This window comes from Coregonus clupeaformis, chromosome 28, assembly GCF_020615455.1.
Source record: "Coregonus clupeaformis isolate EN_2021a chromosome 28, ASM2061545v1, whole genome shotgun sequence".
NCBI classification, from domain to species: Eukaryota; Metazoa; Chordata; class Actinopteri; order Salmoniformes; family Salmonidae; genus Coregonus; species Coregonus clupeaformis.
This window is the reverse complement of record NC_059219.1, coordinates 3,981,526-3,997,347: the sequence shown is the minus strand read 5'-3', so window position 1 is coordinate 3,997,347 and position 15,822 is coordinate 3,981,526. Positions and strand designations below refer to the sequence as shown.

Here is a 15,822-nt window from a genome sequence, read left to right as displayed (position 1 = left end):
GTCACAGATAAGGTTTAATTAAATTTATGTAGATAATCTCTCAGAAAACCAGAAGCAGGTAGTTTTAAGAAAGGTATTTTACATTTACAGAGTTGTCTCCAGGGGCAACACATTATACAATACCATTCTAAAATGGGTGGATGTATTTTTCTTTCACATGAAAAAAATATTGGACATCATTAAAGCAAAAAAAGAATCCCAATAGTTAGTATATGCCAAACAATGATAACAATGATATACAATACAAGCAGATTGTCATCAAAAGTTATTAGATTCAGAACAGCATGCCCCAAGGAACGAACTAGAAATACAACAGCAAAACTTTAGAGTTTTTAACGTAATCCTTAGGTTATTTTCAGGAGGCATGGTTTATTAGGGGTGTGGCTTTCAGCTAGATCTTATTGGCCACCCGTGAGAGTAAATGTCATTCCTGTTCATCATCTTAAATGTACATACCGCAAATTAACATTTAAATGACATTTTTTTACACATTCTTCTGTAATATTAAGATTATTTATTACTTATTATAATAAGGTATACCACTTTATTGTATCCCAACAATGGGATTTACATAGGCTTTTAGGGAACTCATACACATCTGTATGTGTCATTGAAGCTACAAAATGTAAATATTCTACCTTAATATGTGATAACTATGCAACAGAACAGATGAATAGGAATGACATTTACTCTCATGGGTGGTTAAAAAGAACTATCTGAAAGCCACGGCCCTACTAAACTACACCTCCAGTCTTCTGATCTGACCTGCTGGGTCATATCTCAATAACCCAGCACCAATAACCCAGCATCAATAACCCTGCAGTTTTTAAAGATATCAACCCAACTAAGTGACCCAACGCCTGCAACTCAGCAGTTGGGTCAACCAAAACAACCCAGCATTTTTTAGAGTGTAACATAGTACAGATAATATTATACAATAATAAGCATTTACTAGCCTATATAAGAACTGAACTTAAAATTAAAACATTGTTTCTGCACTGCCTCTTTTTTAACAACACACAAATATTGAACAACTTTTAAATGCATGGCAACATTTTAAGTAAACCTTGATTGCTAACTTTATTTTTTTTACAATGACAGGTGACGTAGATTTACAGTTCCAACTTCTTGACCAGTTATGGTACATTTAGGCCTACACCTCATCTTCATCCATTGGTCCACTAAGAGTTCAAAGTTAATTCCCATGATACATCTCTCCCAGAAAGGGCACCATAGAGCAGCGAGAACATTCCAGACACCCCTGCTCCTGTACAGGGTCAGGAGCGAACACATTTCCCAATCCGCTTTGTTGGGTATTATGAATTCCCAGTATTCCGTACTCGGAATCAAAATCTTGCAGACTTCCCGGCCAGTGACCTCGGAATAAACTTGTCAGGATCACAGCACACGAGCCAGGGATAAGAGGGTGAGCTGATTACACATGCAACGAGGGATGGAGGAGGGAAGAAAGAGAGAGGGGGGAAAAAGAGAAGAAGGGAAGAGATGAAGAGAAGCTTACTGAGAGTTGTAATGAGAACCAGGGGAGTGGTGTCAACACGTTTGACACTTATACTCACACACAGCCCGTGGCTGAGACCTCCTGCTGCCCTCACACACACACACTTTGATTCCACACACACAAACCACCATGCCTGAGAGAGAGAGAGAGAGAGAGAGAGAGAGAGAGAGAGAGAGAGAGAGAGAGAGAGAGAGAGAGAGAGAGAGAGAGAGAGAGAGAGAGAGAGAGAGAGAGAGAGAGAGAGAGAGACTAGAGGGGCAGAGGAAAAGCGGGATCAAGAGAAAGGGGAAACCAGTGTTTTAATCTGCAGTGCAGGAACTGTGATATTAGAGTACTGGCAGGGCGTGTCCTCTCTGTGCTGGCAAACAGCTCCACAAAGTCCAAAATTAGAGATTCGGTTCATGTTCTAAAACCCTACTGGTAAATGTTCCATCACTCCTCAGGGGAAAGTCTCAAATGAAGTGTGGACCACACTGTCACAATGTCAAAACTCCGCCACTGAGCAACTTCCACTGGTGGCTTAACAGAGTCCTCTATGAGGAAGCAAGAGAGAATGAGAGTTATCCAGTGTCTTCTTCTGAGAGAAAGACTGTGAGTCCAAACAATGACACAGCAGACAAAGTTCCCCCTGTCCTCTTCTCTATCTGAGAGCCAGATCAGATCGTCAGTGCAGTAGAAGTACAACAGAAGATTTACAGACTAATGCTGACATCTGGGGTCTGTCTTTTGCCTTACTTTCCAGTTTGTAAGAGCTTTTGTTGAAATAAAGACAGTACATAAAAGAACATCAATGGATTTGCCAAGTGAGGATTGGCAACATCGCCTGTCTCTCTAGACATACACATCGTCCGTAAGAGACTTGGGCGTGTGTGAATGTTGTGCCACACACACACACACACACACACAGCATCCGTTAGAGCCTTGAATATCTACAGTACTCCACCACACCTGCCCACCACCCTCACCTACCTGCCTTCGAACCACTAGGCTCCTGATTGGAGGGGGGCTCAGCAGGGCGGGGCTTCTCTAGTCATGTGGTCCTGGTGGGATTGGGCAGGTCGAAGACGATGGGCGGGTTCATGGGCTGGAAGTTGACGGTGCAGGCCGAGGCGTTGACGAACGTGGTGGTGCCGTCAGTCATCATACCATAACCTGGAGGAGGTAGAGGAGAGAGGAGGGGATACAACTATCAGAGCGGGAGACAAAGACTGTTACAGTAACACTCATTTATTCATTGACTTCTTTCCACTCTCTCTACATTTCCCTTTATTGACACAACTATCCACATCTAACACTTACAGCGGCAACTGCATCTCGTTTGACATGTAGCAAATGTTTTACAGGTGAGATACTTTTTGCCTTTTTAGATCACTCATAATGAACTGGTCTTATGAATGTGTGACAAATGACAAAAGCTACAATTCCTTTTTTCTCCCTTCTTCCTTGCTCCCAATCTATCGCAGTCCCACTCAGATCCACACACAGGGCTAAATCCAGCCTGTTCCTCCCTGTGTGAATCTGATCTAGTTACTAATCTGGTCCTCTCCGACGGGGCCATGGTGCTCCAGGGGACCCACGCTGACCTGCTAACCCCAAAAAAGCATCTCTCAGCCTGGAGAGAAGGCCTCTCAGCCCCCCCTTACAAGTCTGGATGAGACGCTACGGTACCACTTATAGGCATAATATATGACTAATAGAATCAAATACAGCCCCGTTGCAAGAATCCATAAACACGTCATAATGATGTATTCCAAAGACCTTGTGCTACAAGATCAATAATCTGATTTAAATATGCAGGTTTGTGTAGCAGTATGAGAAACCTCATTCATACAGAATTAAAGTGTGTGTGTGCGTTGGTGTGTGTGTGTGCGTTTGTGTGTGTGTGTGTGTGTGTGTGGGTGTGTACCTTCGTGGATGTGTCCGAACACATGTAGTTTGGGCTGTACTCTCCTCTGGACAGTGTTGAGTAGCTCCATACAGCCCACACGCTGCATCTTCTTAGGAACCCAGTCCAGGAACCCTACAAAGAGACAGCAACACAACACACATCAATAACTGCATAGTAAACATTGGTGATATAACATACAGACACATGACTACACCCCATATACACACTAAACCCCACCAATATTATAATACACTATTCCAGAAGCCCTGTAGAGAATAGAGATGAATCACACACATTCTGCTACACACACCGCTGCACTCTGCTACACGCAGTGTGACGTGTGTGAGAGAGACTGATTTAGTGTCACTATAGGAAGCATACTGCTGAGTCAATAGAAACACTAACAAGACTTGTCTTTCTTCTGCCATGCACACATTGGTGGTGGATGGGGTGACACACACTGGAAGTGCTTTGAAATCTAGTGAAAAGCTCAAAATAAGAAAATGCAATTCAGCTGAAACCCCTACAAATCACTTTGGGTTACTTTACAAGTCTGTGGAGACTTTTGTGATGATGTAGAGAGTTATGGCTCTGTCTTCATTTCTGGACACTCAACTCTAATTCTCTGCTTGTTTTAAGGCAGCTGGTGCGTATACAGCTTTTACCCTCCTGTGTAACTTCCTCCTCAGCGCTAGATAAAAAGAGGCCATATTTCGCCTCCATCTCCGTTCCATCGCTTTATCGCGCCCCATAAAAGACGACAGGTTTTGCCGCAGTGCGAACGAACAGCGTCTCTCACTCTTTCACTCTGTCCCTTTACGCCTATCCCTCGCTATCTGCTCTATCTTTCTCTTCCTCTCTCTCTAGACCGTCCGTCTCTCTGTAGCTCTCTGTCCGTCTCGCTCTTTACTCGCTCACTCCTCTCTGTCCTCTTCATTCTTTCCCTCTGTCTCTCTCTCCTTCTCTCCCTCCTTCTCGCTCCTCCTCCTCCCCAGCCTCTCTCTATCCCTCTCTCTTTGTCTCTCCCTCTAACACGCATTAGTGGCCGGCTGTAGCTGCTCCATATGCTGGTGGCTTATGAGGAGAGGGGAGCTGGAGACACTTGGCTAAACTGAACGGAAAATAACTCCCTGTGTTTAGAGGCGAGACGCCACGCTGGAGCCACAGAAATCAATCACACACACTCGTCTGAGCATCTCCCAGCTGCAGCGGGAGATGAGGTGTGAAAGTGTGTGTGTGTTATGCAAATGTGTATGTAAGTGTGGGTAGATATTTACACGAGGATGATAACAGGAATAAATTACAGATTATTCAAAAAGTATGACTTATTTGACAGTCTATCAAAGCATTGGGTCTGCGCACATGTGCGTGTGCGAATGTGTAAATTTGTGCGTGTGTATGTAACGTGTGTGTGCGTGCGATGCTGTCTCATGATTGTGTCCCCCAGGTGTAATGTGTGCGGCAGGTAGCTTAGTGGTTAAGAGCGTTGTGCCAGTAACCGAAAGGTCGCTGGTTCTAATCCCCGCGCCGACAAGGTGAAAAATCTGTCGATGTGCCCTTGAGCAAGGCACTTAACCCTAATTGCTCATGTAAGTCGCTCTGGATAAGAGCGTCTGCTAAATGACGTAAATGTAAATGTAAATGTGTCCCTCACCCAGTGGGGGGCAGTGTGTGACCAGTATGTCGGTGGAGTCGGGGATCTGGTTCCACTTGTCCAACAGAGCCTGACCTCTTGGTAGGTTGAACCCCCAGCCATAATACCATGGCTGCCTGGCTCAGAGAAAGAGAGAGGAGAGAGAGGAGAGAGAGAGATTAATACAGTATATCATATCACTGTCAAAACAATCATCCATCAGATCATCATCATCATCTCTAATAAGGCTGAGCCCTGCTGGGGGACAGATTAAGAGCCAAAATGGCACTTAACCTCTGAACCTCAATCATCTGCTCTGACAAATCAAATCAACTCCCTCCCTCTAAACTTAAATTTAACACTACTGCTGCCACGTACAAAGTGCAATAGCATGAATGAGACAGAACCTTAGAGACGCAGGCAGAAAGCGCTAGGCTATAAAACCTCAACATTAAACATTAACGACCGCTTGATTCAACAGTCGGCATTGAAGCCTCCCAGGAAGGGAGGGAGAAGAGAGAAAAGAGGAGAAAATAAGGAGGAAGAGAGGGACTTGATGGCTGGGTCCGTGTCCCATCACTTTGATAGTGGATGCCTCCAGTGTGTGAGTGACGGTGGAGAAATTAACATGTCACTAACAATGAGTCCTCAGATCCATCTTCCTCTGTACCGTAAGGCGAGCCACGCGTGTGTAACCACGATGACGCCGCCGTTAGCTCTCGTACCGCCGGCTTTTTATAATTTGCAGAGAGCAGTCACTCGAAACGCCAACTTTTATCGGCGGCACGCCGTCCGTCGCTTGGCGCTTCAGTGTTTAGTGGAACGTCAGATGGTGGGTGTTTTATCATTTCCTGCCCGTCTGTGTATGTATGCAAGCGAGTGTGTGTGTGTGTGGGGGCACACACACACACACACACATATGTACGCGCACATACACACACTTGATTAAAAGAGACCTAGTGGTATAATACAGCCGGATACATTTGGTGATGGTCCCAACCCTGGGGTCACCGCCTGAGAGAGGTCAAGGAGACAGAGTGAGAGATGCATTATGGGAAACGGTGTCCCATTTCAGCTTGAATCTACTCCATTTAAATTCCATCACTTTGGGACATCAGAGCCTAAACACTTGATGAAACGTCTGAAGTTCCCAGTGAACGCAATTTGACTAATTTACACAGTGAATTTTTAAACATTTAAATTTGCCTTAGCATATTAATTGGGCCCGTTAAATATTCATGTTCGTCTTAACATGGATGTCTCAATTAAAATGAGATGAGCTGCCAGTCTCTTCTGCGTCCCAAATGGCACCCTATTCCCTAGTGCACTACTTTTGACCAGAACCCCTATGGGCCCTGGTCAAAAGTAGTGCACTATATTGGGAATAGAGTGTTCATTTGAGACGCAACCTCTATTGATGCGCCCCCCATCCATCCCCTCTTCATATCTGAATGGAGAGATGAAGTACAAACGAGTGATGAGAGACAGAGGAAAAGCACTTTTCTCTGGTAATCGCTATTGGACTGTAATTTTCTTAACAGAGGGTTAGATAAAGAGACCGAGAGAGAGAGAAAGAGAGAGAGAGAAAGGGGGGTGGAAAGCGAAAAAGGGGAGATGAGAAAGAATCAAGGGGCTATTGAGAGAGACATGGAGATGGAATGAGATAGAGATTAAGGGAATGAGAGAGAAAAAAGTGAGTTTGTACATTATGTAAATACTTGCATTTCTTCTTTCTGTTCCCACTTACAGCTCGTCTCAAGTTAAAAGTCTGGGATTTTCTACCACTAGGGCCAAAATCACATGCTATACAGTATCTAACATGCTAGCAGATACCCATTGACTTCCAGTCATTGCGCTAACGCTAGTTAGCATTGGATCACGATACTACCACCAACTTCCTTCATACTGGACACAGAGACATACAAATGGTATCCACAAGTTCATCTGGCTCTGAAAGTTCACCTGACTGAAAGTTATTTGACTGTATTCCTTTAAGACATGGACCATATAAAACGTCATATGTCAGCAGTGTAGCATGTTACATCCTTAACACAGTAGCTAAAGGAAGTTACACTGATTTTACTGTGAGAGTGTATCTTCATTCCAGGAAAAACCCTGATTCTTCTGTTTGCCGTCTAAACACGAAAACTAAAAGAATATAATACCGTGGATAACATCTCTACTATATAAATATGATTTGACCAGGAAAGGGATTAGAATATAACTAGCGTTTTTTGGTGCAGTTAGGGAGGATAATTGGGGACGTGCTCAGCGTATTAAAGATTGTTAATACCCAAGGTTTGTTATTTGTTATGGATATGAAAAAGAAGGAAACAGATGTTTGAGTTAGAGCGCTGGATCCCTAGGCGTCGTCTAGGGGCAAAGCAAAGCACACTGGGGAAAAAACAACGGCATACCGTACTTTCATTTAATGTGATTCTTTTCCCCCTTTCTTTTCTGAAGCGAGAGAGAGAGAGACTGACGGAGAGAGACTGACAGAGAGAGAGAGACTGACAGAGAGAGAGAGAGAGAGAGAGAGACTGACAGAGAGAGAGAGACTGACAGAGAGAGAGAGAGAGAGAGAGAGACTGACAGAGAGAGAGAGAGAGAGAGAGACTGACAGAGAGAGAGAGAGAGACTGACAGAGAGAGACTGACAGAGAGAGAGAGAGAGACTGACAGAGAGAGACTGACAGAGAGAGAGAGAGAGACTGACAGAGAGAGACTGACAGAGAGAGACTGACAGAGAGAGACTGACAGAGAGAGAGAGAGAGAGAGAGAGAGAGAGAGAGAGAGAGAGAGAGAGAGAGAGAGAGAGAGAGAGAGAGAGAGAGAGAGAGAGAGAGAGAGAGAGAGAGAGAGAGAGAGAGAGAGAGAGTCAGGTTTACCCAAAACCCCACCTTACTTAACAGGGTAATATTATAGAAGGTTTGAAAACAAATAAGAGATCAGTCTCGCTCTCGGTAATGCGTGTGTGTAACTATTTCAGTGCGTGTGTGTGTATATTTCTCCATTCAGAAGCCTAATGATATCATTGGAGAAAGCCCATGAATGATTAACGAATCAGGCAGTGCTGAGGGGCGTGAGGCGTTAACCACACACACTTTGGTTAACTTCACAGTCGTTAGGAAGAAAAACACCACGCCAGAAGAAGAGAGGAATTTTAAATCTAAATCAATTCCAGACTTATCCTGAGGTCTAGAGAGGAACAGGCTTGCTGAGAAAGAGAGAAAGAGAGAATAGAGAGAAAGAGAGGGAGATGGCTTTAGTGATGTTGTGAGACAGAGGAAAAGAGAAGAGGTAGAGAAAGGGAGGTAAAGAAAAACGGAGAGAGAACACAGAAGAGAGTGGTATCTATACAGTATAGAACCAGTCTGGGTTCTCTCTATACATATTTTGACAAACAGTATGAAGAGAAGCAGAACAGGAAGATGGAATAGATGATGAGAGACAGCTAATGAATGTGTGTATGCTACAGGAGTGTGTGTGTGTGTGTGGGTGTTCATTTCAAGTTTGCCATTTCTCAGTGAAGCAGTGTGGATGCAGTCACACCCCACCATCATCACCTCAGCTTGAGTTAATTAAGAGCTACTGTCGACTTAACGACCCTAATAACAGCCTGTGAGGAAGGGGAGGAACACACACACCCACACACACACACAGAGTCACGACGTACACTCTGCTTGTGTGCTCTTATTAGACTGCGTGTGTGTGTGTACTGTATGTGTGTGCATGTGTGTACGAATGTGTGTACGTATCTGGGTAATACTAAAGTGGGTTGCTGTCACTCGTCACTCCTAAGAGCGGAGTTCTTCTTATTAAACCCACCCGCCTCCCCACACCACTTGACGTGTGTCTTCGTACATGATGCCCCCCCCCCCTCACTACCCCCCGCAGCTAACCTCGTTAAGAGCCTGTTTCAATTAAAAGTGTTCCGGGGTGGGAGACGTCCATTGGGACTCCGCTGCTCAGATAGAGGTCAACAGAACTGCTTAGAGATGCTATTAGTGTCTTCCTGTTCTCATTCACTCATTCACTAGCCTGGAGGATAGGTGGGCTAGTTCAAACACAGGCTACTGACTGTTAACACTACTTACTATTACAGGTTAATTACACACAAACAATACATTATTAGATACTATTAAATACTACTAGATACTCTTATGTCTTCTGATTGTCTGATATCTCCTATTGTCTTCTTTAGTCTACTCCATGAGCCAATCAGGAGCCATTTAAAAATGCGTCCGTTTAAGAAGTAGCATCAACACTGCTTCTGTCCCATTCTCTCGATCACACAAAATAGGATTAAAATATTTGAATAGGACAGTTATAAGTTAATTTACAGACACACACACACACACACAGCCCACGCCAGTACATCGGAGAAGCATGAGAGAGTTTGACTCCAAGCAGACACTATTTCATATGTTACAGAGAAATATGTTTCTTTCTCTTTTCCATTATTAATCCCAACTCTAAACCTTTCCCGGCGCACACTATTCTCCCTCCTGCACACAATGGTTAATGTACAGACTTTGATGTTTAATCACGACTACCACACACACAAGCCAGTCCACCCGGCAAGATTGATCCTCACAGCAGGACTACTGAGACACAGGGAGGAGGAGAGATGGAGGGAGAGAGAGAGGGGGAAAGAGAGGGAGAGGGAGAACGACAGACACTGATGCAGAGAAAGAGAGGGAGATTGAAAGAGAGGGAAATAAAGGGAGTGGGATAGAGGGAAAATAAGAGATTGGGAAGGAGAGAGAGAGAGAGAGAATGCTGAAAGGCAGAGTACTGTATATCTGACTCGGACAATAAGGAAATGTGACAGGGCCCGGCCCAGCCTTCAGTAACTGAAAGGTCGCTGGTTCGAATCAGCCATTCTGCCCTTGAGCAAGGCAGTTAATCCCCAACAACGACTGCTCCCAGGGCGCCGATGATGTCGATTAAGGCAGGGCCCCACACCTCTCTGATTCAGAGGGGTTGGGATAAATGTGGAAGACACATTTCGGTTAAATGCATTCAGTTGTGCAACTGACTGGATATCCCCTTTCCCTGTGTGAGCTACAGAACAGTCCTTACTTCAACACCACCTTACCCTCCCGCTCTTCCTGTCACCATCTTTCTTCATTTCCCCCTGTCCTTCTTTAATCTTTCATGCTCCATCTTCATTTTATTGGATCTATCAGTGTACCATAAATCAATCTATTTATTCCTCCTTGTCACGACTTCCGCCGAGGCTGCCTCCCCTCCTTGTTCGGGCAGGTTTCGGCGTTCGTCGTCACCGGCTTACTAGCTGCTGCCGATCCATTTATCATCACTCCACTTGTCTTGTCTAATTAATCACACACACCTGGTCCTTATCCCCAATTAGTCATTAGTCAAGTGTTCCCTCTGCTTCCTTGTCTGTGTGGGTGATTGTTTGTAGTGAGCTGTGTGTAGCTCGGTTGAGCTACCCTTACCTTGTTGTTGCCAGGGTAGATATTTCCCATGTGCCTGAGTTTTGTTGTCGCATGCTTGCGCAACTGTTTATCGACGGAATAAACTCTTTGCACGCATCACACTCCTTCTATATGTCGGTCATCTAGTGAACACCCACTCTCTCCCTCCCTCTCTTCCTGTCTAATCTCACCTCTCCACCTCTTTACCTCTAACTGCCCCCATCCCCCCTTCCCCTCTCTCTGTGGAGAGGCAGATTGGGGACATATTGGCCCTCAGCGTGACTTATGTAACACCCAGCAGGGTCAGGAGGAACCGAGGAGCACCGGGCTGACACACACAAATGCACGCACGCACGCTATGCATACATACACAAAGTGCATACACGCTCCAAATTCTGAAAGAAATATGAATACACACAAGACACCGAAACAGGGAAACTTTATCCGTAATGTTGACCCATGGGAAATCAAGCAATGCTGTTTTGCTGTCTCTCCTCCCATCTTTCCCTCTCTCAGCGCCTGTGTGTGTGTCTCTGTAGTGGTTTAATTGCAGGCGAGCGGTGAGCGCAGTAGGGGTCTAAGCACTGGGTGGGTGGAGGATTAGGTGACGGACTACCACCGAGCTCTCATCCACTAAACACCGTACAGTACACTCACTGAGTTACACCAGTCAATGTCTGGCCCCAGGGCTTACACAAACACACTGACACACAAACCTGCACAACTCCCTCTGAGCTGATATACACATTTTGTTATACACAGACACACCCCTATACAGCAGTAGTCTCAGTGTCCAACCATCCTAGCGAAGCTGGAGCAGACCAAGGTGGCATCGCAAAGCCCATCTGTGACAGAGTGCAGGGACATCTGCCCACACACACACACACACACACACACCAAGCCTCATCAACAAAACAGTGATGGGTACAGAGACACTTGTCTTGTGTGAAGTCTGAAAGGCCTGGTTCTCTGGCCCAGCAGCAGTCAGCCTCACAGCTGTGCTCATTCACAGCTTTCACACTCATCATCAGCAGCAGCAGTACACAACCCAAGAATCCCCCACACCTTCAATGTTAGGTTTAGAGCCATAAATGTGTTCTTACAGGGTTTTCTAAAAGGAGAGCATCTATTCTGTCAGTAAAAATCTAATCTTTATTATTTAATAAACTAGCAGCAGCACACAACAATATTATACAGCTGTGAAGCTGCCTGTACATTTCCTCTTGAAAATCTACATTTCTTTGTCAAATCAAGCTGGTTTCATCCATTCCAACAGGGAGCCCCGTCAATGAAGTGCAGCTGCTGTCTAAACCAACCACTAACCCCCACCTCCCCCCCATAAATCCCAGAGCTCCCACCTGTGTTTGTCACATACCCCTCACCCGTCCCTCCCGCTCTTCCTCTCTCCCTCCATCTCTCTCTCCCTCTATTTCTCCCTCCTGTCCTCTCTCTCTTCCATGTCTACTCCTCCACTGTGCCATTCATTCTGCTTGTTTGGTGAAATGCTGAAACATCGTTCTCACCGCCCCGTGTCGATCACACATACACTCACATGCACAAACACTCTCTCACACACTCACAAACACACCTGGCAGGACTCAGTCTCCCTATAGACTGATTCCCACATTTAATAAAATGCAGGCAGACTTCCTCTAAAGGGGAACGATGAGGGATAGAGGGAGTGAGGAGAGGAGAGGAAAAAAGAGGGGGAACAGAAATATATTATATACTGTAGGGAGAAGGAGAGACGGATAGACAAAGACAAAAAAGAGAACGATGAATTAGAAATGGGGAAAAAGAGTGATACAGACGTACCACCAGACAGATAAAGAAAGAGAAATGACAGACAGACAGACAGACAGACAGAGAAATGGGGAAATGGGGAAATTGTGAGAGGTAAAGCGAGAGAGTGACAGAGAGGGACTCATGCGTAGGGTTAGTGACAGATGAATAGATGTGTCTCTTGTTCCTGCTCTCCTCTCTTCCTCTGTCACTCTCTTCCTCTGTCACTCTCTTCCTCTGTCACTCTCTTCCTCTGTCACTCCTGCCTGCTGCTGTTGCTCTGTAATCAAGTTGAATGTCAGAAAAGACAAATGCATCTCTGCCCTCCCTCGCTTTCCTCTCCTCCGTGCCTCTCCCCCTCCCTCTCTCTCTCTTTTTTAGGAACAGTTAGAAAAGTAAGGATCAGCAGAAACTAGCCCAGTCAGAATCTCAGAGGAAACAGTGTTTGATCAGGGACTGAGCCTCTCACACACGTCTCTCCTATACCTGTGATATAGCTTACACAGCTTATGCTTCACTTATGATCTGTCAATTGTAAATCTGCACACACATCAAAACTACATCAGTGAAATGCATAAAAGTGGGACTTAGGAAAGTGTAAGGGTTGGGGTGAGGTGAGACCCAGGTGCGGTGCAGGATAGACAGTAGGCAGAGATGGTGAAACAAGGATCTTTACTGGTGGTCCTGAAGCCAAAATACAAAATAACGGACTTATCACGATAAAAATAAGTCTCCAAAAACCGGCTGACAGCCAAAATACGAAACACTACTTAAGACTGAAACAAATAACGAAACAGGGAGAACACTTCTCAAGTACCTGTACATAGATCACCGATCAGACACTGAGTAGTACTGCTGGACATAGAGAAACTAGCAGAGAAAACGGAGCAAGGGAACACAGGGAAGTGAGGGAATAAATACACAGGTGAACCAGTAGGATGATGACTGACTGTGAGTGAGGAGGGGCCTAAGGTTGTCGGATGATGACACCTAGTGGGTCTCTCTGGAACTGCGACCCCCTGCTGTAACAGGAAAGACTTCTAGTAGTTAAACATACACACCACTTTGCAGGAATTTAGGGCTACACAACAGAATATGGCATCTGGGTCATTCACTATCGTATTATCACTAATATTTCTGGGTCGTTCACTATCGTATTATAACTAATATTTCTGGGTCGTTCACTATCGTATTATCACTAATATTTCTGGGTCATTCACTATCGTATTATCACTAATATTTCTGGGTCATTCACTATCGTGTTATCACTAATATTTGTGGGTCATTCACTATCGTATTATCACTAATATTTCTGGGTCATTCACTATCGTATTATCACTAATATTTCTGGGTCATTCACTATCGTATTATCACTAATATTTCTGGGTCATTCACTATCGTATTATCACTAATATGTCTGGTGTTTTACATCACACCATATATCAGCAAGTGGAGCTCTGAAACTAAATCAGGCTAAAAGCATTTCTTACTGTATTAACCTGAGAGAATGAGGAGGAAGGAACACTTTTATTGACAATGTTTCAGCAATTTACGGCCCTTTTTCAAAATAATAATTTATAAGTTACAACACAGTTGCCGATACAATCTCAAGCAATATGCAGTAAACATAATTATATCACCCTCTCTACCTAATCAATAGACTCCTCACAAGGTTAGAATATTAAGACATGTAGTCACACTATGACATGTCTGTCATGGATCCCTATGAAAATACAATGTCAGGAACAGAGTTACTGTGCATGGTCATGAAATGCTCTGTGAGTTTCTCCAGATTCTGTAGCTAACTACCCCGAACAAAGACCCCACTCCTCTCTCCCCCTCTCTCCCCTCCCTCTCTTCCCCTATCCCTGGCTGGGTAGTGCGAGATACTGAGAGATGACAAATCTGCTGGGTCCTGCCAGACGACTTCATGCCCAGCGATAATGAGCTCCCGTCGGATGCTGCTCTCACAGGATGCACAGAGACACGTTACACTAATGTTGCACTAACGTTGCTGCTAGGGTGGGGGATTTCATGTGGAAGTCCACATGCCGCCACCTATGTCTTCTCCCAAAGTGGATACACTTGACAGAAAGAGAGAAACAGAGAAAGGAAGGAGAGAATGAGAGAAGAAGAGAAACATGGAAAAAAGAGAGATTGATGGACAAACAGACAGACAGGAAGATTGGTAGACAAAGAGGGTTGGAGGGAGGTGGAGGGCCAAGAAAGAAAGAGGGGAGTGGGCAGAGTGAGGAACAGAATATACCCAAATATGCCAGCAAGGTTCTCCTTAAAGATTTGTCTGTGCGATGACCTACCTAATGCTTAAAGTAGTGATCTTGTTTCAAGCCAGCACTTATGATGTAAAAGCCACGAGTTGACCTACCATTTTGTTAACACTGATCTGGGTCAACATAAGGTCCAATGCACACTAATCTGAATTTCCCCCTCCACTTTGAAGTAATCTGCAGGTTGAGTAGATGATCTGACATCTTTCTCCTGTGTCCATACCTGCCCATACACCTATCATCCAGGGTCTAGGCTGAATCCATTCAAAACACACCTCTATAGAGTGTCACAGGCAGACAACAGGTCTTTGCCGTATTTTGACTGCTGCTTGCCTGCTTGTCTCATTTCCACAGTTCCCTAATAACAGCCGTGGCGCTAGGCGCTAACCCTGTTAGCAGAGAACATAATGAATTCCCATTTAAATAGCATTTAGAAGCGCTAGGGAAGCACATTTGTCCCTTCCTGTTCTAAATAATGACCAATTACCATGGAGGAAGAGGTGGCTTCACAGAGGAGGAGAGACAGTTGAGACGACAGTGGGGGAGACGGGGAAAGAGTGGAGAGATGGGGGATATGGGGGAGGGGCTTTCCTTTTGAATTGGTGGCAGATCTCAATGTGATGCGTATCTTTTTCTTCTTCTTCTGATTCTGCAGAGGGGGGAGGGTTGAAATAGGGAAGGAGCGGAGAGAAGAGATAGGGAGAGGGGAAGAGAAAAAGGGGGATGAGGCAAAAAGTGAGAGGAAGAGGGAAAGAGAGGGAAAGAGAGAGAGAGGGTGAAAGCAAAGAGGGAGCGACAGAGAGAGAGAGAGAGAAAGATAGAGGGACTAGCATGTGTCTAAGCTCTGTTTGTCTTGGAGGGATAATGTGCGTTAGCTACATCCACTAAAGTCTAATTCTGTCCATAAAAGCTGTTGGACTTTTGTTCCCCCCTCCTTCAGACTGATAGTTGCCTTGGCAACCGTGGCATATCTTCCCTTTCTCAAACAGATGTCCCATTTAGTTGGAAATTAGAATGTGTAAAAACCCACGAGACACAAATTATTTCAAAGTTTTCCGGTGGACAGAGGGAGCGAGAAGAAAAGGAAAGAAAGGAAAATAAAAAAAGAGAGCCACTCTACTGTTACCTCCCTCCCTCCCTCCCTCCCTCCCTCCCATCCACCAGTCTCCTGTGCATAAGGAAACACACTGATTCGTCGAAGATGGAGGATGGTGGGAAGGTGGAGGGTGGGGTGAAAATATGGCGGGTGGGGGTGAAGAGGGACCCCTG

The 15,822-nt window shown here is 45.0% G+C and overlaps 1 protein-coding gene across 2 annotated transcripts in view; it reads right to left on the bottom strand.

Annotated features, from left to right (window-relative positions):
• Nucleotides 1-1,719: 1,719 nt before the first annotated feature.
• Nucleotides 1,720-15,822, bottom strand: part of LOC121542559 (metallophosphoesterase domain-containing protein 1) — a 43,136-nt gene continuing 29,033 nt past the window's right edge. Inside the window, exons 5-8 of one of the 2 annotated variants that reach the window (XR_006657549.1) lie at nucleotides 5,062-5,177; nucleotides 3,426-3,539; nucleotides 2,489-2,671; nucleotides 1,720-2,052 (exon numbers count right to left, since the gene is read on the bottom strand). Coding sequence is in view for 1 of the 2 variants with exons in the window: in XM_045208502.1 (XP_045064437.1) it covers nucleotides 2,550-2,671; nucleotides 3,426-3,539; nucleotides 5,062-5,177 (352 nt within the window). In the remaining variant the exon portion in view is untranslated. Of the gene's footprint in view, nucleotides 2,672-3,425; nucleotides 3,540-5,061; nucleotides 5,178-15,822 lie in introns of both variants that reach the window. The other variant, XM_045208502.1, reaches the window with a different exon arrangement.